General features: G+C 43.5%; 3 protein-coding genes across 14 annotated transcripts in view; 2 read left to right on the top strand and 1 right to left on the bottom strand.

Moving 5' to 3' along the window:
- ALG9 (ALG9 alpha-1,2-mannosyltransferase) overlaps positions 1-8,889 on the top strand; it is a 100,898-nt gene extending 92,009 nt beyond the window's left edge. For 4 of the 5 annotated variants that reach the window (XM_050757705.1, XM_050757701.1, XM_050757709.1 and 1 more), the window contains 2 exons: positions 2,391-2,509; positions 2,821-7,066. In XM_050757705.1, the coding sequence (XP_050613662.1) occupies positions 2,391-2,509; positions 2,821-2,858 (157 nt within the window). In that variant the 3' untranslated portion in view covers positions 2,859-7,066. Of the gene's footprint in view, positions 1-2,390; positions 2,510-2,820; positions 7,067-7,842 lie in introns of those variants that run through there. The other variant, XR_007719301.1, reaches the window with a different exon arrangement.
- The window catches only part of CFAP68 (cilia and flagella associated protein 68), a 162,074-nt gene that overhangs the window by 99,432 nt on the left and 37,727 nt on the right, over positions 1-24,915 (bottom strand). The window lies entirely within an intron of this gene.
- Positions 10,970-24,915, top strand: part of PPP2R1B (protein phosphatase 2 scaffold subunit Abeta) — a 66,405-nt gene continuing 52,459 nt past the window's right edge. For 3 of the 8 annotated variants that reach the window (XR_007719299.1, XR_007719300.1, XM_050757688.1), the window contains exons 1-2: positions 22,411-23,813; positions 24,672-24,762. Coding sequence is in view for 3 of the 8 variants with exons in the window: in XM_050757688.1 (XP_050613645.1) it covers positions 23,415-23,813; positions 24,672-24,762 (490 nt within the window). In the remaining 5 variants the exon portion in view is untranslated. Of the gene's footprint in view, positions 11,062-22,410; positions 23,814-24,162; positions 24,558-24,671; positions 24,763-24,915 lie in introns of those variants that run through there. The other 5 variants (XM_050757692.1, XM_050757695.1, XM_050757689.1 and 2 more) reach the window with 5 other exon arrangements.

The following is a 24,915-nucleotide window of genomic DNA, read 5'->3' as shown; positions in this document are numbered from 1 at the left end:
TAAAAAGAATAAAATTATGAACTAGCAATCCTCCCAAATAGTAAGGAATTGCTACAAAAAGAAAGTAAAAACCTGGGACAGGTGAGGTAGCTCACACCTGTAATCTCAACACTTTGGGATTCCGAGGCAGGAGGATTGTTTGAGTCCAGGAGTTCAAGGCCAGTCTGGGCAAAATAGTGAGACCCTGTCTTTTGGGGAAAAAAAAAAAAAAAGAAAGTTGAAAACTAAAATTGGGTCCACTGGACCCTGAGGTTATACCAAGGACTGAGTTGACCAGAAATATACAATGACTATATTAATGAAGCTTTTATTATAGAGTCAACTAAAATGGAAATTACACTTGTTAGTTTTATACTTTCTTTACTAAAGCTTGTAGGAATTTGCTCTATTTTGCATCTTTCTGTTCTACCCTTTACCCTTCACCTTATTTGTGCAGTGTAGATGAAAAGGGTAAATTTTCTTTCTTTTTTTTTTTTTTTTTTAAGACACTGTCTCACTCTGTCACCCAGGCTGGAGTGCAGTGGCATGATCACAGCTCACTGCAGCCTCAACCTCCTGGGCTTATGGGCTCATGCCGTACTACCAGCTCAGACTTCAGAATAGCTGGGACTGCGGGTGTGTGCCAACCTGCCAGGCTAATTTTTAAACATTTTTTTGTAAACACAGGCCTCACTTTGTTGCCCAGGCTGGGCTCAAACTCCTGGGCTCAAGCAATCCTCCCACCTCAGCCTCTCAAAATATTGGAATTACAGGCCTGAGCCACCGTGCCTGGCCATTAACTTCTCCTTGACTGGGGTAGATCCTTCCTCCTTCTGTTCATTTTATTTGTAGGAGCCCTGCTTTGTCTCATGTCTCTTCTCCAAACCTCTTTTCTCTATCAAAGCCCTTGATAGAGTTCACTGTTGAAGTAAAGTGAATCTCACAGAGCACAGGGCACTGCCAGCGTCCTAGTTGGGAAGAATCTCTAAGAGGCATGCATGCCAAGCACAGTGTCATTGTGTGCAGGCATTGTAGGAGTCTGCCAAACCCAAGGGTAGGCTGCCAGTACAAATGCCACGTTGACATGACATTTACAAGTTTAGAATTTGGAAAAGGACTGGCAGTGGAACACCTTCAGCTACCTCATTCAGGATGGCAGTAACTAGGCCAACTTTTGATTTTCAGACTCAGAAATCAGAGTCAGGAAGTAATACTCCATACAGAATTTAAAACTATCACTACAACTTTTTCTAGGAGATGACAAATCCTGTTAGTCTGTTCCTGGGATGCATGATAAACCATAATGGTTAAGAGTGCAGACTCTGGAGTCAAACCTGGATTTGAATGAGGCCTCTGTCACTTACTGTGTAACCCTGTGCAATTTGAAGCCCTAGTTTCCCTTTTATAAAATAGGGATAATAATGCCACTTCCTCATAGAATTATCAAATGGATTAAATCATATATTTATTTTTATTTTTTTATTTTTGTTGAGATGGAGTCTCGCTCTGTCGCCTATGCTAGAGTGCAGTGGCGTGACCTCGGTTCACTGCAACCTCTACCTCCCAGGTTCAAGCAATTCTCCTGCCTCAGCCTCCCAAGTAGCTGGGATTACAGGCATGCGCCACCATGCCCGGCTAATTTTTTTGTATTTATTAATTTAATAGAGACAGAGTTTCACCATGTTGGTCAGGCTGGTCTCGACCTTCTGATCTCAAATGATCTGCTTGCCTCGGCCTCTGAAAGTGCTGGAATTACAGGCTCGTGAGCCACTGTGCCCGGCCGATAATATATTTAAAATATAAGCACTTTTCACATTCTTCAGAAATTCATGAGAAATTTAGGTTTTCAGTTCTTATGTTTCAGTAATAAGTAGATATATTATAATTTACCAGGGACATGTTATCACGACATGAACTTGTGTGTAGACGCTTTCCTTGACTTAGACAATACTGGAACACTATGCACAGGCACCCAGGATGTAGTTTTCTTCCCCTCTCCAGGAAAACTTAGAGCTGGAGTCCAGGCCATTTGAGTACTTGGCGTCTCTACAGTTTCTTAGATGCAGAAACCATTTTGGTGTTAAGAATTCATTTCAGCAATAGCAGTCCTTTGATTGACCTGGAATTTTTCTATGGCACATTCTAATGCAAAATGAAGACCTAGGGCTCTTCTGAAGGATATACTGTAGCATATTAGGGACAATAATAAATTTTCATTTAGGTGACAAGGTACTCGGCCTTGATTAAGTCTTTTATCATGATCTAGTACCTAAGTAATAGGCTTTTCTGTGCCACTTGAATAAAATATAATCCTTACTACAGATCTTAGTTTATTTCTTTTAATTACATTTAGTACCATTAGTAAATTCTCCCAAGTGATAAAATTCTCTTTTTTAACCCTTGTTTTTCAGATCTTCAAAGCTGCTGCGGGCATTCTATGTCCCTTTCCTGTCAGATCAGTATACGGTGTATGTAAACTACACCATCCTCAAACCCCGGAAAGCAAAGCAAATCAGGAAGAAAAGTGGAGGTTAGCAACACACCTGTGGCCCCAAAGGACAACCGTCTTGTTAACTAGTGATTCCAGTGACCTGACTCCCTGCAAGTCATCGCCTGTAACATTTGTAATAAAGGTCTTCTGACACGAATACTGGAATCTGGGTGCTCTGGGCTAGTCAAAGTCTATTTCAAACTCTAGTCAAAAATCACATTTGCTCCTTTTGTGTCACGTCTCTGTTCTGCATGTAAACTTTTTGCAGCTAGGCAGAGAAAGGCCCTAAAGCACAGATAGATATATTGCTCCATATCTCATTGTTTTTCCTCTGTTCAATTATTTACTAGACCGGAGAAGAGCAGAACCAACTTACAGGAAGAATTGAAAATCCTGGGACTGGATGGCTGTGTTAAGCTGTTCTCCACACTCTGGCCTGGCATCTGAGAACTAGCAAGCCTCTCTTAGGCCATATGGGCTTCTCCACCAAAGCTGTTTGGCAGCTCCTAGCAGACCTTCTTGTTCAAATCCTCGTGCTGAAAATGAACATAGCCTAGTTGCCAGCCCACATGTCCTTTTCACCTCCAGCAAGACTAAGCTGCTTTAAAGCACTTCACAGAACTAGGACCCTGTCCTGGAGCTATCTCAGGAAAAAGGTGACCATTTGAGGAACTGTGACCTAATTTTATTATAATGATGCCTCTAATTTTCATTTCCTTTACAACCCACTGTAACTATATGGTTGTATTGTTTTTTTGTTTAGTTTTAGCATGCTATGTTTTGAATTCTAGACTCCTCCGTGTGAAGATACCAACAGACAAAACTACAACTGTATAGGACATATTTGGAGAAAATTTTATCAATTGATAGACTTGGATGACATCACATTTTTAAGTAATGTAATCTGAGGCCACTGCTGAGGAAATTAAGAATTTTCCTTTTTTTTTTTAACCACCACCAGTGAAAAGGACCAGTGTATATTTATAGCACCTATTTTTTAGTTCTGTCTGTTGTGAGGCACATCCTGCGTGGGGCACTTCTAGACAAATAGGCAATTATAAGGACCTAATTAAAATGTAATAAGTATATACTATTACTTTAAAAGCCTGGCCGGGCGCGGTGGCTCAAGCCTGTAATCCCAGCACTTTGGGAGGCCGAGACGGGCGGATCATGAGGTCAGGAGATCGAGACCATCCTGGCTAATACGGTGAAACCCCGTCTCTACTAAAAAATACAAAAAACTAGCCGGGTGAAGTGGCGGGTGCCTGTAGTCCCAGCTACTCGGGAGGCTGAGGCAGGAGAATGGCGTGAACCCGAGAGGAGGAGCTTGCAGTGAGCTGAGATCCGGCCACTGCACTCCAGCCTGGGCGACAGAGCAAGACTCCGTCTCAAAAAAAAAAAAAAAAAAAAAAGCCTTTACTGTCAGTACTTCAGTTTACAAGGCACTTTCACAGCATCTCATTTGATCCTCACAGTCACAACATGTGGTAGACAAGGCAGGTGATTTTTTTATCCCCATTTTACAGATAAGGAAACAGGCTGGGGTGGGGAGTGAGGGGAGGTAAACATAGTTGCCTAAGGTCACACAGCCAGTAAGTAATAGAGCTGGGACTGGAACCTAGGTTTCCTTACTCTCATCTGTTGCTCCTCCATATTCCTCACTCAACCATGCAAACATTACTCGAAAGGACTGATGAGGTTAACCAGAGACCCAACTGATACTGTAACTTTCTATTTTAAGGAAGAATTGTATCTGTATTTCTTTGAGTTCTTTGGAGCCTCCAGTCTGCCTGTATGTTAGACTAGCACAGCAGTGCTGTGTGATGCAGCCTGACCTGTGGCAGGAAAGTAGTGCTTCTGTTTGGAAGTCGTCTTCTTTTGCAGCCACACAGGATCCAAATATTAGTACTATTCCTGTAGTCAATCTGGGGTCACATTATAGGTGCCTTATTTCCCTAAGGGTAACTGATCCGAATATCTGCAAATAGGATGAATCTATTTTTCAGAAGTTCCATCTTTCATTTTTCTTTTTTTCTTTTCTTTTCTTTTTTTCTTTTTCTTTTTCTTTTTTCTTTTGAGGTGGAGTCTCATTCTGTCGCCCAGGCTGGGGTGCAGTGGCGTGATCTCGGCTCCCTGCAACCTCTGCCTCCCAGGTTGAAGCAATTCTTATGCCTCCCGAGTAGCTGGGATTCCAGGCATGAGCTATCATGCCCAGCTAATTTATGTATTTTTAGTAGAGTTGGGGTTTCACCATGTTGGCCAGGGTGGTCTTGGACTCCTGACCTCAGGTGATCCACCCACCTTAGCCTCCCAAAGTGCTGGGATTACAGACATGAGCCACTGCACCCAGCCCCATCTTTCATTTTAAAAGAGGAGGGCATTCTAATAGGAACTGATGCCAAGAGAGAAGAAAAGAAGTGATAACAGAAGAAATGGCTAGTTGCAATATTAAAAAGCTCCTCTTTGAGATCTGCTCTGCAGGAATATCAGAGACAGAGTTGAAGCACTGGAGAGGTAATAGGTCTAGACAGTACAGAACAATAACTGGGGAGTGTGTGAAGATAGACTGGGCTCCTCCTTGCTTGAAAGATCTCTAGTATTTAATTCTCAATACTTGATTACTATTTTCCAGTGTAAAACTGGCACATATGATCTGACTGTAGGACAGAGAATTATAAGTGAAACATTTGCCTTACTTACAGTGATAATGTGCTGTTCTTCACAGTAGCTAAGGCCCTCTATGTTTCGCAGAGGTAAATAAGAATCCAGGAATGGAGGTCCGTCTGTGATGAATGGCTTTTTTCTAATCAAAGTAGTATAATGCTGGTCTGTTTTATCATCTTGCTTGTTTTGTTTTGTTTTTTAAACAACACCTTAATTATAATATAGCACAAACAAAGGCCAGGACTGATGCAGGGATTCCTTGGAAATAGCAGTTCCTAACACTTTTAAAACCTGATTTTGGATCTCTCTGTTCTATGTATGTCTTTAGTGAGAGCACAATAAATGGCAGGACACTGTGCCAAATGTTATAGGTAAGGAATATAGAAATGAATGTTTTTTGTTGTGAAGGTGTTTCCATGTGATATTTTATAAACACATTTTTTAAAATCTCCATCACTTTGTGATATAGGAAGGATAGCTTTGCCTGGGAAAACCAGTTTCAAAACACCTGCTCAGAGTAGCATTTCTCCCTCAGAAAATCAGTGTTCAGCCTACACTGACTGTTCTGCTTGCCATAAGGAGGAAGCATGCAAGATACTTATTTCTCCATAGATTATGGAGTATAGAGGGATGTGGGACTACAGATAATTTTTTTTTGTTTTTTTGCGAGACAGAGTCTTGCTCTGTCACCCAGGTTGGAGTGCGGTGGCGTGACCTCAGCTCGCTGCAACCTCTGCCTCCCGGGTTCAAGCAATCCTCCTGCCTCAGCCTCCCGAGTAGCTGGGATTACAGGCATGCACCACCGCGCTCAGCTAATTTTTGCATTTTTAGTAGAGGTGGGGTTTTACCTTGTTGGCCAGGCTGGTCTCAAACTCCTGACCTCGTGATCCTCCCGTCTCGGCCTCCTGAAGTGCTAGGATTACAGGCGTGAGCCACCGTGCCCGGCCCAGATGACTTTTAATAGCCTTTGATCATGGGGTGAGTGAGGAGGTAGGTATACTTGGCAAATGCATGGTTCTGTGATTTCTAGCTCTAAAGCAGCCTTATCTGAATCCCCAAATCTTGTCATGCTGAGTACCATTACTGAACCAGTCTGCACGGTAGGCATCTATTACCAAAATTTACCTCCTATCTGGTAGGTGTCATCTGGTAAGAAAGAAGACAGGTTATTTTAATCTTTTGAGATAATCACAGAAAATTACAGCCCATACTCTTTATTACCGAATTCAAGTTTGGAAATAGGCCCTTTGTTTTAAATCATGATGGGTCTTTATCCCAACCATTTATCTAGGTCATTTTTCCAACTTTGGAGTTCTAGGAAAGAACCTTGAAAACCCGATACGATTCTGCAGCGTGAGGTCTAGGGTGACCATTTGGGCAAAGCTCCAACGGCAATCATTTATTGTGTTTTGCATTTCCTGGGATTTATTGAAATAAGAATTCACTGTGATTATGTAGTCTTCTGGCCAGTATCAGGCAGCTCTGCTTTTAATTTGGTTAATTTTATTTTATCTGAAGAGGGAGAAGAGGCACAATTTAATCTTGGCCTCCACAAGCATATTAAAGCTCATGTGTTAATCAGTGCATTCTTATGCTCCTACATTAAATGCCTTGGGTAAATGGATAAATGGACATGTGCCCAGCTTTATTTTTTTTTTTTTGCAGCAGAAAGATCAGACTTCCATACGGCATTGTTGGATTTCAGAGGCTTTCTGGTGTATCTGTAAATCTGAATGTTGCCGTTACTTCTGCCAGTCTGTATAACCATGTGATTCATGCTGCAAATGAAATCAGGAAGCAGTGAAGTGTTAAAGCAAGACTATTGTCCAATTCGCTTGTCTTCCTGATCCTTGTACGTTATTTCACGTGTCAGTGTTTACATTACATACTTATATTTCCTGTTAAAAAGTTAAATAAATTGTAGCAGTTTGATTTTCTTTTTCTTAATGTGACCTTTTCTTTTGTGCTATTAAATCTTTCTTGGAAAGTGGAAATTGAAGGAGCTCAACTCCTTCTTTCTCCCTGACTCCAGCCCTATTCCTCAGTATGGAGACCTGCCTTCTACAGGCCAAATATCCCAGAATGTTTATTCTAAAAACTTTAGAAGACTCAGGAAACCCAGTGAAGATTAGTTTTATTTTACCTATGTTAAAACCACGCACAGTAGGGATTACTCAATATGTGGGCCAGGCGCGGTAGCTCACGCCTGTAATCACAGCACTTTGGGAGGCCGAGGCAGGTGGATCATTTGAGGTCAGAAGTTCGAGATCAGCCTGACCAACGTGGTGAAACCATGTCTCTACTAAAAATACAAAAGAGCCAGGCGTAGTGGCGCATGCCTGTAATCCCAGCTACTTGGGAGGCTGAGGCAGCAGAATCACTTGAACCTGGAAGGTGGAGGTTGCAGTGAGCCAAGATTGCACCATTCCACTCCTGCCTGAGCAGCAAGAGTGAGACTCCGTCTCAAAAAAATAATAATAAATGAATACAAATTAAAAAGAATTACTCAGTATATGAACATTGTACCTAAAAGAGGTGAAATTCCTGGATCCATCTTAAGTTTTTGGAATGAGAATCACTGGACTGTGAGAGTCTAATTTTCTTAGAAATCTTGATCCAGTTATATCTAACACTTAGGTAATTTCCCCATTTGCTGGGGTTGTCAGAAGGAATAATTTTTAAAAATTTTTTCTTGTTTTATATTTTAGAAATGGCATGTGTTGTATTGTCCAGGCTGGCCTTGAACAACAAACAGTCCTCCTGCCTCAACCTCTTGAGTAGCTAGGACTACAGGCATGCACCACTGCACCCAGCTGGAATAAGTATCTTTTTGTAAATTAATTCCTAATGTCCTTGCTATGCCATGGGCTTTATACCCTATAACTTCTAGCAGCCATCTGGTGTTGTGCCATTGGTTATCATTCTTCTTCCCATGGGACCCCAGATGCCCTTAACTTGGTTTGATTTAGTTCTCCCAAAGTGTTTGAAGAAATGATGCTTTTATTAGTATAATTCCAGGAAGAAGTCCACAACCTTAATTTCTTTTCCCTTGTCTAGAATGTCATCTTTCTCCCTGTTTATTTGTTACTCTTACTTTTAGGGCTGAGTCTCCTTTTTCTAAGAAGGCTTTCTGTACTTCAGACTCTTTGATTGCATTCTTTTCTGAGCCTTCTTGATTACCCAGTGTCCTTACTAATGGCATAGAACCTTAACATATAAACCATGCAACCCTGTCTCACAAGGACATTGTTGGCATATGAGGGGCAAAGACCACATCACACTGCTATGTATTTCCGGTGCTCAGCATGGTTCCCCGAACATTTTGGTACTGTACATGTTTATTGACAATGAAGAAAGAAAAACAAAAAGAGACCTGGGACTAATGTACAAACTATTGCTCTCAACTTGGCATGGATTAAACCATAGAAAATATGGCAAGTTGGCCGGACATGGTAGCTCATGCTTGTAATTCCAACACTTTGGGAGGCTGAGGCGGGTGGGATCACTTGAGGTCAAGAGTTCAAGACCAGCCTGGCCTACATGGTGAAACCCCCATCTCTACAAAAATACAAAAATTAGCCAGACATGATGGTGGGTGCCTGTAATCCCAGCTACTCGGGAGGCTGAGACAGGAGAATCGCTTGAACCCATGAGGTGGAATTTGCAGTGAGCCAAGATCATGCCATTGCACTCCAACCTGGGTGACACAGCAAGACTCTGTCTCAAAAAAAAAAAAAAAAAAGTCAAATCATAAATTCTGCCTGTAGTACTCAAAAAGGGCAATTTGGAAGATATGAATGTGTATATTTCGCCAGTTCTCCTGAAATACAAGGGCTTCTTCACAAAAGCATTTTAGAAGGGTAGCTTCTAAAAAGAGAGAGAGGGTACCTTTACTGAATATTCCTATTGTGACTTGCTTTTAGAGGGTCGGACCTAGCCCAGGAGACCTTCTGAACAAATTTGGGTCAGAAAGCCTCTCCTCCAGGTGTGAGGAGGTGCTGGGGACCCTACCAGCTACATGTCCTGCTAGGAAAAGGAAGTCTGACTGCAAGATGACTGTAGAAATACATTAGATTGAATAATATTAAGTAGCAAGGGATATTTTAAAACTGAAACTGTTTTGGCTCTCTTCAGCTGTAGATTCAGCATAGCCCTGACATTTAAACAAATGATAACCAACACATGTGAGAAATATAATGTGGGAAATTTAGATTAGGGATGTGAGATTATGGAATTATAGTGACAAGGAAAGACTGGGAATTTCCAGTTGTAGCCTGGTAGAATAAATAGTCTGTTAAAATTAACAATTGGGTTTAAATAACATTTTACTTGAGTATGAGCTTTTTTTTTCCTTTTTTTCAGTGAATTCTCATAAAATACTTTAGGTGGTAGGGCTCTTTGTTTGTTTTTGGTTTTGCCTCTGGTTTCTGGGCTTGAGATGCCTAGAGATGAAAGTATTTAAGTTGGCTGGATGAGGGGGCTCAAACCTGTAATCCCAGCACTTTGGGAGGCTGAGGTGGGAGGATCGTTGGAGGCCAGGAGTTTGAAATCAGCCTAGGCAATAAAGTTTGACCCCACCCCACCTCTATATTTTAAAAATATACATATATAATTAAAAGAAAGAAAAGTATATAAATGAGGCAACTTCTTGGTGGTCCCAATAGCCAAAAGATTGGGTGATTTATGACAAAATTCCTCTGACAAGGGTGTTTTGCAGACCTTCAGCCATGGATTTCAGACATACTTACTTTACAAGAGCTCTCTTGACCTTCACTCTTACACAAACTGTATATGGCAAGTGGTGCCCTTGGCCTTTGATCATTTTAACTTGGGAATTGCAAGTTGCCAGATGAGAAGGGCGTACGTTTTTGGTTGGTTGGTTAGCTGCTTCAACAGCCTAGTATCCAATGCTGAAGAAGCTGTGACCTGTAAAGCAGCAGTTCTCCAATGGAGCTACACGAGACGGAACCTGGGATCATTTAAAAGTTTGCCACTATTGACAGGGCACGGTGGCTCACACCTGTAATCTCAGCACTTTGGGAGGCCGTGGCAGGCGGATCACCTGAGGTCGGGAGTTCAAGACCAGCCTGACCAACATGGAGAAACCCAGTCTCTACTAAAAATACAAAATTAGTCGGGCATGGTGGCGCATGCCTGTAATCTCAGCTACTCGGGAGGCTGAGGCAGGAGAATCTCTTGAACCTGGGAGGCGGAGGTTGCGGTGAACCAAGGTAGCATCATTACACTCCAACCTGGGCAACAAGAATGAAACTCTGTCTCAAAAAACAGAAAAGAAAAGAAAATTGCCAGTATCTGGTTGACCACCCAGGAATTCTGAGTATGTTGTCGAGGGTGGGCCCAGGCATCATTATGTTTGTTTTTTAACTCTCCAGGTGATTTAGCTAATCGGTAGCTAGAGTTGAACACCACTGCTCTGGGTAAAGTCTGACAGACCAACAATCATGCCAAAAAATCAAAGGTAATTAAGCAGACAGAATGTTTGGTGTCCTTTTCTAATTGTGACTCCTGATTACCCAGGCCTTCATCTAGGCCTCTTCCCCACCACAGACGCATTTCTCTGTCTACTGCAGCCCATCAAACCTTACCTGCCCTCTCTCCCATTCCCTCTGGACCCTGCTTTCTGGGAAACAATTAACTAATATGATACTGAAGTACACTAATGGATGTTAATAATTAACTGTAGTTCTCTTCCCATTGATCCTCTCACCTCAGTACACTGAATGACAACTCATCCGGAAAAAGAATGAATGATTATAATTTTGGCAATTGCAGACCTATTCAGCGTCATTTGATTGAATGATTGATCAAGTGGTAGAAGAGGGCTCGAGCAGGCCGACCTGCCCTTCAGGAAGACTGCCTGGTCTTCAAATTCAACCTTATTGCTTGACACTACTTGGCCTGCTCAGGTAAGGACTTATGGCTGCCTTGAGTAGAACAATGGGAAAGAAAAAAAAAAAAAAAAAAAAAAGCGTGTGAATATTAAGCCCTTCTACTCAACGCACTGGAGGAGCCTGCTTTGTTTGACTTTAAAATATAATTAGCTCTGTTTATTTGACAGAAGCACAGTAAAGACCCTATTTTACCTTTGTTAGTCTGCTTCTGGTCTTTGCAGAGAGAGCTTCTCTTGAGCAGCTGCCACTGCCCTCAGACATGAGAGCAAAGGTTAATCTCATTTTGAGAGAAATGACCTGAAATGTGTTCACTCAACCAACAACAAGACACCATGTACCATTCAGGAGTTGGTCTCACCTCTTTCTTGTCTCCCTGTTACTATGTCCCTGAGCCTTCCTGGTATTTCCTATAATGTGCTCCCATTTTTTCCTTGCCAGTGAAATATTTGTGGAGGTATGTAGAAAAGAAGGCTGTTTTTTCAGTGCTACATGTATAAAAGAATGTCATGAATTCTTTAAAACTCACCCCTTTCCTTGCATCTTTTTTTTTATATTTGTGTTCTCATAGTCCATGATTACTGGAAATATTCTAGAAAACAGCACCAAAGTGTAAATTTATTGCCACGTTTTCTTGTTTTGTTTTTGTTTTACTCCCAAGTATCACTGTCTCTGACAGCTTAAGGCAACCTTGTCTGCCATGCTGTTATAAGGTTTCCCTAATGTCCAGCAGAGGGCATCCTATTCTCACTAAAATCTCAGCGCTCCTTTCCCTCCAGCAATTTAGTTCATGTCGGTTTTTGAAATTCCAGTATAAGTTGAAATATCTTTATTGCATTTCTTTAGAATCTGTATTTCTGCATTGCACTCTTGTATTGCTATAATAGCAAAAATTTCCTGGAGAAAATTATGTCCTTAACTAACCAAGGGGTGAATTGTCCATCACAACAGTGACTCTCTGGTTGAGGATTCTCAAGTCAATTCTCAGTTGATTTCAGTTCTGTTTGGCATGACTTTGATGGTGTTCATAGGTAACATAAAATGTGTTTAGTTGAGAGGAGAAAGCAGCTACTCTTAGGGGCAATTACTAGCCATTTGCCCATTTTCGGGGTTCCAAATATGAGCAAACCACATCACATACACAGTCCTAACTTTACCTCTGGTAACTTATTGATAGTGCCAAAAGCAACTCGAAAGATTTATCAAAGTCCAAGTTTCTCTCCTTCAGATGCTAATTCGTTATCCATGGCACAGTAACTCAAGGGAAGGTAGTAGCATTTAGCAGGGCCTGAGCCCTGTAAAGTAAAAGTCCTTAGAATACCTTTGCTCCCCATGTCTAGGCTATGGGTTGAAAAGCACACATTTACAGAAGGAAGTAGAATTTGCATTTTAAAAGTGTAGGGTAACCACCTAGAGCAGACTTGGGTCTTGAGGAACGAACAAGGTCAGCTCTGCTAGATATAGAAGGGGATTCTATTCTTCATGAGTGTGACGCCTGATACCCTCCTTTGAGCTCAATCTTAGAAATATATGGGACTATACTGAGTTATATTTGGGTTTAGGAGGGTATTTTGTTTGTTGGTTTGGTTTTTGTTTTGTTTTGTTTTTGTTTTTTGAGATGCAGTCTCGCTCTGTTGCCCAGGCTGGAGGGCGGTGGCATGATCTCATCTCACTGCAACCTCCACCTCCTGGGTTCAAGTAATTCTCCTGCCTCAGCCTCCTGAGTTGAGTAGCTGGGATTACAGGCACGCCAGCACACCTGGCTAACTTTTGTATTTTTAGTAGAGATGGTGTTTCACCATGTTGGCCAGGCTGGTCTCGAACTCCTGACCTCTGGTAATCCTCCCGCCACAGCCTCCCAAAGTGCTGGGATTACAGGTGTGAGCCACTGTGTCTGGCCTTGGTTTTTGTTTTTTTTAATACACCCTCTAGATTGTCAGATTTGCTCTGTGGAGGAATCATGAATAATAGCTAAGAAATATTAAGCATTTACTGTATGTCAATATTTTTATTTTTATTTTGTTATTTATTGATTTATTTTGCAGTGAGCTATGAGTGTGCCACTGCACTCCACTCAGGCTGGGTGTGCAGCGCCCAGGCTGCAGTGCAGTGGGACACTCATAGCTCACTGCAGCCTCAAACTTCTGGGCCAAGTGATCCTCCCACCTAGGCTCCTGGGTGACTGGGAAATGCGGGCGTGTGCCACCACGCCCCACTTATGTCAGGAATGCTTTAAGTTGCTTTTTTCTCACATAGTCGTCACAACAGCCTTATGAAGTCAATAACTATTATTAACCTCCTTTTATAGATGGGGAAACTGCTGCTTGGAGATATTATTAAGTGTCTTACCCAAGATCACCTAGGTAGAAAGTGGTAGACCAGCAATTCAAACCCAAGCAGTCTGACGCCTGAGTCTTTCTTTTAACCATGACCTTATAGTCCCTATTTCATAACCTCTTTGAAGCCTACAGTCTTTTTTCAATGATATGTTGGGGGAACCTAGAAGGAGTCAATAGGCAGAGATGAGAACAGGATGTAGTCAAAGTTGTTTCACTTTATAAAAAATAAGTTATTTATTTATTTAGAGATGGGGTCTCACTTTGTTGCCCAGGCTGGCCTCAAACTCCTGGGCTTAAATGATCCTCCTGCCTCAGCCTCCTGAGTAGCTGGGGCTATAGGCACTTGTTTCAGTTTTGTATCACCTTCTTAGTCCACTTCCAGTAACCACAGCCTGGAGAGTGTCCTTGTAGAACAGTGTGCAGCTGGTACATGCAGTGTTTGTAGGGGCTTTTCTAGAACACTGGGGGCCTCCAGCTAATTTTAACCACATAGCTAAATCAGAGAGGGAGTTGATTTCCTGAAGTCCTAGAAGTTAGTGGAAATTCCGGTTTCTGATTACAGTCCCAGCTGGATTTCTGCCGAAATGTGACTTTTGTGTCCAGGGGATCTTGGCACTGGTCCTTTCTTACTCCTGTGACTTTTCTCCTACCAGTTCTGCTGAGCAGATCAGAAAAGGAAGTGGGAAAGAATACCATCTTCAGGGGAGACCAAGGGCAAAAGCTTTCAGGGGAACAGGAATATTTTAAGTTGGCCCTGCTGTCGCTAAATCAAACCTTTGTCTAGTTGGATCCTGGGGGCAGTGTGCCCAGCTGCTGAAAGCTACTACTTATGTTGGCCGGGTCTAGTACAAGACATAGTGATAAGTGGCCGGGCATGGTGGCTCACGCCTGTAATCCCAGCACTTTGGGAGGCTGAGTGGAGAGGACTGCCTAAGCCCAGGAGTTCGAGACCAGCTTGGGCAACACAGTGAGACCCTGTCTTTATTTTTTTTCTTTTAAAAAAAGACATGGTGATAAGAGGCCTACAAAACTGAGAGAGAAGAAAGAAATCTGGACTCTACCCTGTGGATATAGCAGAGCTAGACAGGGAATAGCAGGGCAGGAGTTACTCATCATACACATCTATGGATGCCACAGGAAAGATAGCCAGGGCCAGGCAGAGGGGACAGTCTGTAGCATGGCAAACCTAGAGCTAAAAGGTTTGCTTATTTCAATAGGTAATAATCTTCATGGTTCAAAATTCAAAAAGCCTAAATGCAATGTGGTATTCTGGAGTGAGTCCTGCAATAGAAAAAGGACATTAGTGGGAAAATGGGTGAAATTTCAGTAAAATCTGGAGTTTAGACAAAGTACAAATGGAGATGCTGCACACTGAAAAATTTCCCTTCCATCTCTGTTCCCCAGGCACCCTGTTACCTTGCCGTAAACAAACAATGTTATTCATCATGTGTGTCCTTCTAGAGTTTTTTGTATATATACAAGCACAGGTGTGTGCATTCTATTTTACACAAATGGTAAGATACTATTGATAAAATGTACACTATTCTGGCCCTTGCCTTTTTTTTTTTGAGACAGAGTTTCACTCTTGTTGCCCAGGCTGGAATGCAATGGTGTGATCTCAGCTCACCGCAACCTCCGCCTTCCGGGTTCAAGCGATTCTCCTGCCTCAGCCTCCCAAGTAGCTGAGATTACAGGCATGCGCCACCACACCCAGCCTCCTTGCTGTTTGTTTGTTTGTTTGTTTGTTTGTTTTTAAGTAAGATATGGCCGGGTATGGTGGCTCATGCCTGTAATCCCAGCACTTTGGGAGGCCGAGATGGGCTGATTGCTTGACAAGCCCAGGAGTTCAAGACCAGCCTGCACAACATGGCCAAACCCTGTCTCTACAAAAAATACAAGAATTAGCCAGGTATGGTGGTGTACACCTGTCATCCCAGCTACTTGGGAGGCTGAGGTGGGAGGATCACCTAAGTCAAGGAGATCGAGGCTGCAGTAAGCTGTGATCATGCTACTATACTCCAGACTATAACAGAATGAGACCCTGTCTCAAAAACAAAAGCAAAAACAAAAACAAAACCCAACAAAGATGATTTTCATATTAGCCATTTAGCAGCTATGCTTTTTCACTTATCACTGTAACAAAATTTTTTTTTCCGAGTGGTATACAGCCTCTGGCAAGATAACGGGTGTTCTGGCCTGAGAACATTAGAGCCCTTTGAGAGTACTCAAAGGCCTAAGGCTTTTGAGAAAGGTCACCATGCCTGTTTGTTCTTCAGGTTTTCCGTAGCTTAAATCTACCCTTGTGACGCACATAATCCCAGCGCTGTGGGAGGCTGAGGCGGGTGGATCACCTGAGTTCAGGAGTTCGAGAGCAGCCTGGCGAAAATGGTGAAACCTTGTCTCTACTAAAAATACAAAAATTAGCCGGGCGTGGTGGCACATGCCTGTAATCCCAGCTACTCGGGAGGCTGAGGCAGGAGAATCACTTGAACCTGGGAGGTGGAAGTTGCAGTGAGCTGAGATCGCCCCATTGCACTACAGCCTGGGCGACAAAGCAACACTCAGTCTCTGGGGAAAAAAAAAAAAAAATATATATATATATGTATATATATGTGTATGTGTGTGTATGTATATATATACACACACACATATATATATATACACACACACCCTTGTGGCTAAAGGAGATACTAACTCTGACTGCTGTTCTTAGAGAACTAGGGCCTGTACACCTTGAACATAGGTCTCCAGATGTACTCTCTTATGTTTGGCATGGGCATCAGATTCAGTAATCCCTTGATAATAAATAACACAACTTCTAACATCTGCATGGTGCTTTCCACTAACAAAGCACCTTTCATCATGGCTGTCACTCCTCACAAGTCTGAGAGGTAAAAGCTCTATTTTACTGATGAAAAAAAATCTTCTAGAACAGGTATTCTACTCTGTAAATCATGTACCCCTTTCATTCTTTCATGTGGGTCCTTTCTGTTGCCAAAGTTCAATTGATTGGAATATTTTCCTATTTGTTCCCACTTCCTCAGTAGATAAAAACTGTTAATGGATAGTATCTGAGTGCTTTCTCTTGCCAGGTACTACCTATGCACTTTATATGAATTATTTAATCTTTTTAACAACCACATGAGGTAAGCTCGACACCCCACTATATAAATGTAGAAACCAAGATTCAGAGAGGTTATTTGGCCAAAGTCACACAGCTAGTAATTGGTAGAGGTGGGATTTCAATCTATATGTTCCTGACTCCAGAGTATACTCTCCTAACCATTGTACGTACTATGGTGAAAGGTAACTGAGTGTCCTCTTTCTTTTTTTCTTGCTCTATTGCCCAGGCTGGAGTGCAGTGGTGCGATCATGGCTAACTGCAGCCTCTGCCTCCCAGGCTCAAGCGATTCTCCCACCTCACCCTCCCAAATAGCTGGTACTACAGTCAGGCACCACTGTGCCCGGCTAATTTTTGTATTTTTTGTAGAGATGAGGTTTTACTATGTTGCCTAGGCTGGTCTCAAACTCCTGAGCTCCAGAGATCTGCCCACCTGGACTTCCCAAAGTGCTGGGATTACAGGCATGAGCCACCTCACCACCTCGCCTGGCTGTCCTGTTTCTTTGATTTGCTTTTCCCAAGAATTCAAGCAAAGTTTGCCTTGGAAATCCAATACGTTTGTTATATATGGTGATGAGCTGTGGAACAGAGGTAGGAGATGGAGGAAGGAGTAGCAATAATCCCTGATTATGAGTTCTGCACCTGCTTCTGATTTATTGGGACTTCAGGTAAAGTTCCTTTCTCTTTGTTGGGGTATTCCCACCCATAAAAATGGGATTAAAAATTTGCCATGAAGAAAACACAGAAGAAAAAAACTAAAATACTGAGCTGAAATTGAGGGGAAAATATTTGAGTTGCACAGAATGGTGACATACTTTGCATAAATACAAATTTAAAACATCTTTAATGCTATGGTGATAATCACTACTTTGCAATGAATTAAGTACAGCCCTCAGAATCAGTTTACCAGGGTCATCTTGCCAAATGAAGACAGTTGGAAAATGCCTCTGTGTGCCTCAGGTCTCCCACCCCTGTCATCCACCACTCCCTTGATGTCCCTTTTTTGGGGGGACAACCGTCTGAATCTGCCCTGAGACACGTAGAGGTCTCCTGCACTTGGCCTTCTTGCACAGTGGGGTGACTGTGGAGCAGATCAGCCTTTGAATGAGAACCTATTTATAAAGCTCTTTGGTTGTGAGGGACATGCAAACTTAATAAACATGAGGCAAGGGGCTAGAGAAGATGACAGTGATGTCACTTCGATCCTCATTACTGACGCTTTTCTTTTTCCCAGTGGCGCTATCTTGGCTCACCACAACCTCTGCCTCTTGGGTTCAAGTGATTCTCCTGCCTCAGCCTCCTGAGTAGCTGGGATTACAGGCATGTGCCACCACGACCGGCTAATTTTTGCATTTTTAGTAGAGATGGTTGGTTTTCATCATGTTGGCCAGGCTGGCCTCAAACTCCTGACCTCAGGTGATCCGCCCACCTCGGCCTCCCACAGTGCTGGGATTACAGGGGTGAGCCACATGCCCAGCTGATGACGGATGCTTTTCTGATGTGACTTTGAGAGCTGTTAACATGAATAAGAGTTGATGGCCATTGATCCCATCTGTCTGTACTTCCTATATTCTTGATGCTTTGTCTTACAGGAACCGGGCAAATCTAACTCAGTCTTCCTTTGATTCACATTGGATGAGTGAACTGCATGTGGGTGTCAGAACTCAGTGCTTTTGTACTGAAGATGTCACCTTGTTACCTGAGGGCTGCCTTAGATCCTCAGCCTAATCTTAGCTGTTGCCTCTGGCGTTCCCTGGTTATTAGTTTCTTGTGGGTTGTGTGTGGGAAGTGGAGAGGAGACCTGAGGGAGGAATAGAGAGAGAATACGGAAATACCCGGAAATACCTCAGTGCCACAGTACTGTATTGGTAGTGCTTGGCTAAATTCCAGAAGTCCAGCGAAAGAGGGCCTACCTTTTTTATTTATTTATTTTTTAGAGACAGGGTCTGGCTCTATTGCCAGGCTGGAGTGTACAGATGTGATCATAGCTCACTATAGCCTCGAACTCCTGGGTTCAAGTGATCCTCCCACCTCAGCCTCCTAAGCAGCTGGGACTACAGGTGTGCCAGCACACTCTGCTATTTATTTTCTTTCTTTCTCTCTTTCTCTCTCTCTTTCTTTCTTTCTTTCTTTCTTTCTTTCTTTCTTTCTTTCTTTCTTTCTTTCTTTCTTTCTTTTTTCTTTCTCTTTCTTTCTTTCTCTTTCTCTCTCTCTCTTTCTTTCTTCTTTCTTCTTCCTTCCTTCCTTCCTTCCTTCTTTCTTTTTTTTCTTTTTCTTTCTTTCTTTTTCTTTCTTTCTTTCTTTCTTTCTCTCTCTCTCTTTCTCTCTTTCTTTCTTTCTCTTTCTCTCTTTCTCTCTCTCTTTCTTTCTTCTTTCTTCCCCTCCCTTCCTTCCCTCCTTCCCTCCTTCCTTCCTTCCTTCCTTCCTTCCTTCCTTCCTTCCTTCCTTTCTTTCTTTTCTGGTAGAGACAGGGTCTTGCTATGTTGCTCAGGCTGTGGGACCATCTTTTGAATCTGGCAAAACCCACAGCCTATAGATTCAGAATTGCTTACTGATAAGTCATTTGATTTCTTCTGGACACAGGTGGCCTCCAAAGACTTTCAGACTCTACCTGAGCAGATGCTTGTTTATAGGCATGGAAATTATTTTTCCAGATGAACTTTTAAAATCAATGGTTTTCAAGTATCAATGCACACTAGAATCACCCAGTGGACACTGTAAACCATCTGGCCCCATTCTTTTTTTTTTTTTTTTGAGACGGAGTCTTGCTCTGTCACCCTGGCTGGAGTGCAGTGGCACTATCTTGGCTCACTGCAACCTCCGCCTCCCAGGTTCAAGCAATTCTCCTGCCTCAGCCTCCCAAGTAGCTGGGATTACAGGTGCCTACCACCACACCCGGCTAATTTTTGCATTTTTAGTAGAGACGGGGTTGCACCATGTTGGCCAAGCTGGTCTCGAACACCTGACCTCAGGTGATCCACCCGTTTCGGCCTCTCAAAGTGCTGGGATTACAGGCGTGAGCCACCGTGCCCAGCCTGGCCCCATTCTTTTTTTTTTTTTTTTTTTTTTTTGAGACTGAGTCTGGCTCTGTCGCCCAGGCTGGAGTGCAGTGGCCGGATCTCAGCTCACTGCAAGCTCCACCTCCCGGGTTTACGCCATTCTCCTGCCTCAGCCTCCCGAGTAGCTGGGACCACAGGCGCCCGCCACTTCGCCCGGCTAGTTTTTTGTATTTTTTAGTAGAGATGGGGTTTCACCGTGTTAGCCAGGATGGTCTCGATCTCCTGACCTCGTGATCCGCCCGTCTCGGCCTCCCAAAGTGCTGGGATTACAGGCTTGAGCCACCGCGCCCGGCCAGGCCCCATTCTTAAGGACTCTAATTCAGTAAGTCTGGGTTGGAGGCCAGAAATCTGCATTTTTAACAGGCATCTTAGGTGATTCAGATGGTCAACCTTAAAATTTGGCCCAGGTTTTGAACTAACCTTTTTTCTGCTGCAGTCTGTTTTAATCACCTTCATTGAAGGGTTTATTAGCATCTCCATGTTTATTACCTGTTTCATTCTCATAGCATCACAGCAACTCAAGCAGGAATAAGAGGTGGTTAGTTCCATTTTATGGGGTGTAAGGGGGTGGAAGGTGGGATTGAGGCACTGGGAGAGGTAGGTCATGATGAGTCAGAGACAGACGGGAACTCATGTCCAAAATTGATGACTCTCAAAACAGGCAATTTTCTGACGCCTATTTTCTCAGCTTGTGATTTTATATTTAATCATAGTTATTCCCTGAATCTCCAGTTCATTGTACTTGGGTGAGCAAAGCATATTTGTATTTTAAAGTAATTTAGCATCAAAGTGCCAGTTTTTGTTAGTATATCAAGGCTCTCTTAAGCTTGAGTTAATATTGAAAAAAGTATTGTGGAACTGACTTAATCTGCTTCTCTCTGTGCATGCTTCCTTTATTATTTCTGAAGACTTTTTTTTTTTTTTTTTGAGACAGGGTCTCACCCTGTCACTCAGGCTGGAATGCAGTGGCAGTCACAGCTCACTGCAGCCTCGACCTCCCAGGCTCAAGTGATCCTCCCACCTCAGCCTCCCGAGTAGCTGAAACTAGGCGTGCACTACAAGCCCAGCTAATTTTTGTGTTTTATTTGTAGGAATGGGGATCTCACTATGTTGCTAGGACTGGTCTTGAACTCCTGGACTTAAGCAATCCTCCTATCTCGGTCTCCCAAAGTGCTGGGATTACAGATGTGAGCCACTGCACCTGGCCAAGACTTTTTTTTCTTTTTTTTTGAGACAGGGTCTTGCTTTCTCACCCAGGGTGGAGCGCAGTGGTGCGACATCAGCTCACTACAGCCTTAACCTCCTGTGCCCAAGTGATCCTCCCACCTCAGCCTCCTGAGTAGCTGGGATTATAGGTGCACACCACCACATCCTGCTAATTTTTTTTTTTTTTTGGTAGAGATGGGGTTTTACTATGTTGTCCATGGCTGGTCTTGAACCCCTAAGCTCAAGTGATCCATCACGTGCACCACTGCCCCAGGTGAACTTTTTACATAAAGTATAAGGGAACAGATTTCTCCTCTCAATGCCTACAGGAATCCCCTCTGATCTTCTAACTGGTAAATTACTAAGTTAAAAAATCTCTTAGCCCTCTGTCTCTCAAAGTTGGGTAGTATTAAACATATGAATCCATTTTTAGCCTGGGCAATATGGCGAGACTCTGTCTCCATACACACACACACACACACACACACACACACACACACACGAAGCTAGATGTGGTGGCACATGCCTATACTCCTAGCTACTCAGGAGGCTGAGGATGGAGGATTGTTTGAGTCCAGGAGTTTAAGGTTACAGTAAGCTATGACTGTGCCACTGCACTCCAGCCTGGGAAACAGAGCAAGATGCTGTTTCTTAAAAACACACACACAACAATAATTTTTTAAAATCCTGAAAACTCTCAGTTAAATCATTATTGTTATTATTATTATTATTTTAGAGATGGGGGTCTTGCTATGTTGTCCAGGATGGTCATGAACCCCTGGGCTCAAGTGATTCTCCCACCTCAGCCTCCCAAGTAACTGGGAGTACAGGCATGCATTACCACATTTAGCTAAATTGTTTTTATTATGCTGTGGTTATTTAAATTTACAAATATAAAGTAGGAAATAATGTGCTTTTATTTCTGGTTCTTATACAGCTACAGAAACCACAACAAATTTACAAATTAAATACAAATGAAACCACAAAATGAATACTATTCAATTAAAAATATTACAGTAAGTTAACATGACAAATGATGTATTTTGCTAAAACTATCATCCCTCGTATTGTTGCCTGCTATAGCTCAGCTTCTTTTGTGTTCAACATGCCTATGCCACCAAATGACTCCTGATATCTTAATTTTCTCACCATTTTTCTCTGTTACAACTACCAAATAGTGCAATCTCATGATGTCATTTGGCTTTCATTTTGTGCATGAAAGTATCATTCTTATTTTAAAACCACCTCTGTTCTTTTCTCATTATCCCAGAACAATAAAAGCAGCACTAAAACACACATGTAAATGTAGGTGCTGAAATTGTGTGGCAATACTGAGTTGTAAGGTGGTCACCCAAATAATTCAGAATATGCTTATACAAATCTAAAAAATATGAAAATGAAAATAAAATTAAAACCCTAGAGAATACATCCACAAACATAATTTGAGAAAAACTGTTCAGGTCTGCTGGTTCCCAAACTTTCATTACTATCAAAGGCTCTATCTATTGTGCTTACTTCCAAGCACCTCATTCATTCATTCATTCATTCGTTCATTCATTAATTCACAGGCTCTATTGTGCTTACTTCCAAGAACCCTATTTATTTATTTATTTATTTATTTTTGACACGGGGTCTCACTCTGCCGCCCAGATTGGAGTACAGTGGTGTGATCCTGGCTCACTGCAACCTCTGCCTCTGGGGCTCAAGAGATTCTCATGTCAGCCTCCTGAGTAGCTGGGACTACAGGTGCCGGTCACCAGCCCAGCTAATTTTTGTATTTTTAGTAGAGATGGGGTTTCACCAAGTTGGCCAGGCTGGTCTCGAACTCCTGGCCTCACGTGATCCGTCCGCCTCGGCCTCAGACCCCATGTTTTAAAAAAGTCTGTCTCCTACACTGCATTAATAGTTTCATTAATCAGGCACATAGAATTACCATTTCGGAGCTTGTGATCACCATATGTAGTTATCACTCCAAGCTGCTTAAATTCCAGTCTAAAACAAACAAAACATTCTAATTATTCTGTGCTACCCTGACAAGGGTAAGTGAAAACTTTCCATTCAGGTTTGTAAGAACGAGCTCCCAGACCTCCACCTCTTCCCCTTGCTGCCTCTGAGGACTCTTGGAGGTCTAGGGAGGCCAGTTTGGGTTTTCTTCCTCAAGGGATTAAAGCTTGTCCTAGTTTTGCTTCATTGTTGTACTTCTAGCATGCTAAAGAGCTAAAAAATGGGAGGAAGAAAATACAACAGAAGGCACCATTCCAGTACCAAACTGAAAAGAAACACAAAAACAAGAGAGCAGCATGTTTTTAACAGCTTGCGTGGAAAAAATATTGACTGGGGAGTTTGGACAGCACTGTTCATTTTCTCTCACCGCCCGCGTTATTTGTCTTACGGAGCAGGAGCCAGATACCATTCTGGAGAACAGGCCGAGGGAAGAGGTGGAGGGGGTTCTGTGGAAGCTTGAGGCTGAGCGGAGAAATTAGGGCTGGAGATCCAGTGGCTCAGGGCCAGGATGAAGTCAGGGGAGGTGCTAAAGCCTTTTTCCTCCTGGCCTCGGGCACTCTCTTTGGTCCGCCTGAGTCTTAAGAGGGCACAGCGCGGATCACTCAGGTAGGTCCCTGGCCCCTTCAGACTACAACGAGCCGGATGAATCCCTGTCCCTGTTTCTTTCGGCTGGGGAAAGGACGCAGGGGTTCCATTCGCTTTCTCAGCCCACCCGTCTTCTTGAGTTCAGACCTACAACTCCTGCAGTGGGGGTCGGAAGGGAGTCTTAATCATCGGGACAGAAACTCAACTCCCCAACCTCTGCTAAACCCGCGTGGCGGCCTTCTCCCCTGCTGCCCGGGCGCGGGGCGGGGCCTGGGCGCGGGGCGGGGGCGGGGCCTGGGCGCGGGGCGGGAGGCTGTGACCAGCAGCAGGAGGAGAAAGAACATGGCGGGCGCATCGGGGCTCGGGACCGGCCCAGGAGCAGCGGGGGGAGATGGAGATGATTCGCTATACCCAATCGCGGTTTTAATCGACGAGCTCCGCAATGAAGACGTGCAGGTACTGGACTGAGGCCGGGGAGCCGAGGCGAGACCGACTGGTCGCGTGGTAGAGAAGGGGGAAGGCCTGCGCCGCGGTGGGGGTGGCCGGGGTACTGAATGAGCCGGACTCGTAGCAGAAACTTGAAGGGGAGGCAGGGAAAGCTCTGCCAGGGGCTGTGGTGACACGCCTCGACCCTCCCGGGGACCTCTCTGGTACCCCTGCTTCGGACCCCCTAAGGGGTCCGCCCGGAGCCTTGCCTTTCCAGGGCGGTTGTCGGGGAACCCGCTTCCCGCCTGGGCGCCCTATCCGGGCCGTGAGGTGGCCGCGCCTGGTAGGCGAGGGAGCTGGAGAAGCGCGGTGCCGGGCCGAGACGGGGCTGGAGCGGCTGAGGGGCGCAGGATGCCCAGAAGCTCTTTGAAGTGCCTCGGAATCCCTTCATCTGGGCTTGGAACTGGCTCGTCCTGTTGGGTAGAAAGAGGGGGTGGGATGGCCGATTAACCTGGACGAGTCCTTGTATCAGCTCTGCGGGAACTTTTCTTTGAAACCACAGGCGTTGTATTCAACCGTTTCACCTGCTTCACCACTGCCAAAGTCCTCTCTTTTTAAGATTATCTTACTTCCTGGGTGTTGTATTGTCTTTCATTCATTTCTCTTCCAGGCCCTTCTGAGTGTTTCTCCCAGGAAATCTTCCGCCGGCTAGTGAGGCCGAGTTACACTCCTCCGTCCTATGGAGGTTCCTTAACAGTAAAATCTAAGTAAAAGGTTATCTTCCTTCTTACCCCTGTGTCATTATTTCACCTGTTAGCACCTTTTGTCTTTTGATCTAAATTCAGCCGTTTCTTTACATTGTTCTTCTTTCTACTTTCTTTTCTGAAGCTCCGACTCAACAGTATTAAGAAGTTATCAACAATTGCCCTAGCACTTGGAGTAGAAAGGACGCGAAGTGAATTGTTGCCATTTCTTACAGGTATGTGAATCTTTGTTTAAAGAAAGGCAGGGACATTCATTTTCCGGGGACTTTCGACACTGACTTTTTTAGAGTTTGTTACCCACATTAAAATGAGCCAGGTGCTTTCTGTGCAAAAGAAACAGAACAGAGGATATTATTAGTTGTGGTTAG

Source organism: Macaca thibetana, chromosome 14, assembly GCF_024542745.1.
Source record: "Macaca thibetana thibetana isolate TM-01 chromosome 14, ASM2454274v1, whole genome shotgun sequence".
Taxonomy (NCBI): Eukaryota; Metazoa; Chordata; class Mammalia; order Primates; family Cercopithecidae; genus Macaca; species Macaca thibetana.
This window is presented reverse-complemented; position numbering and strand designations above follow the sequence as displayed.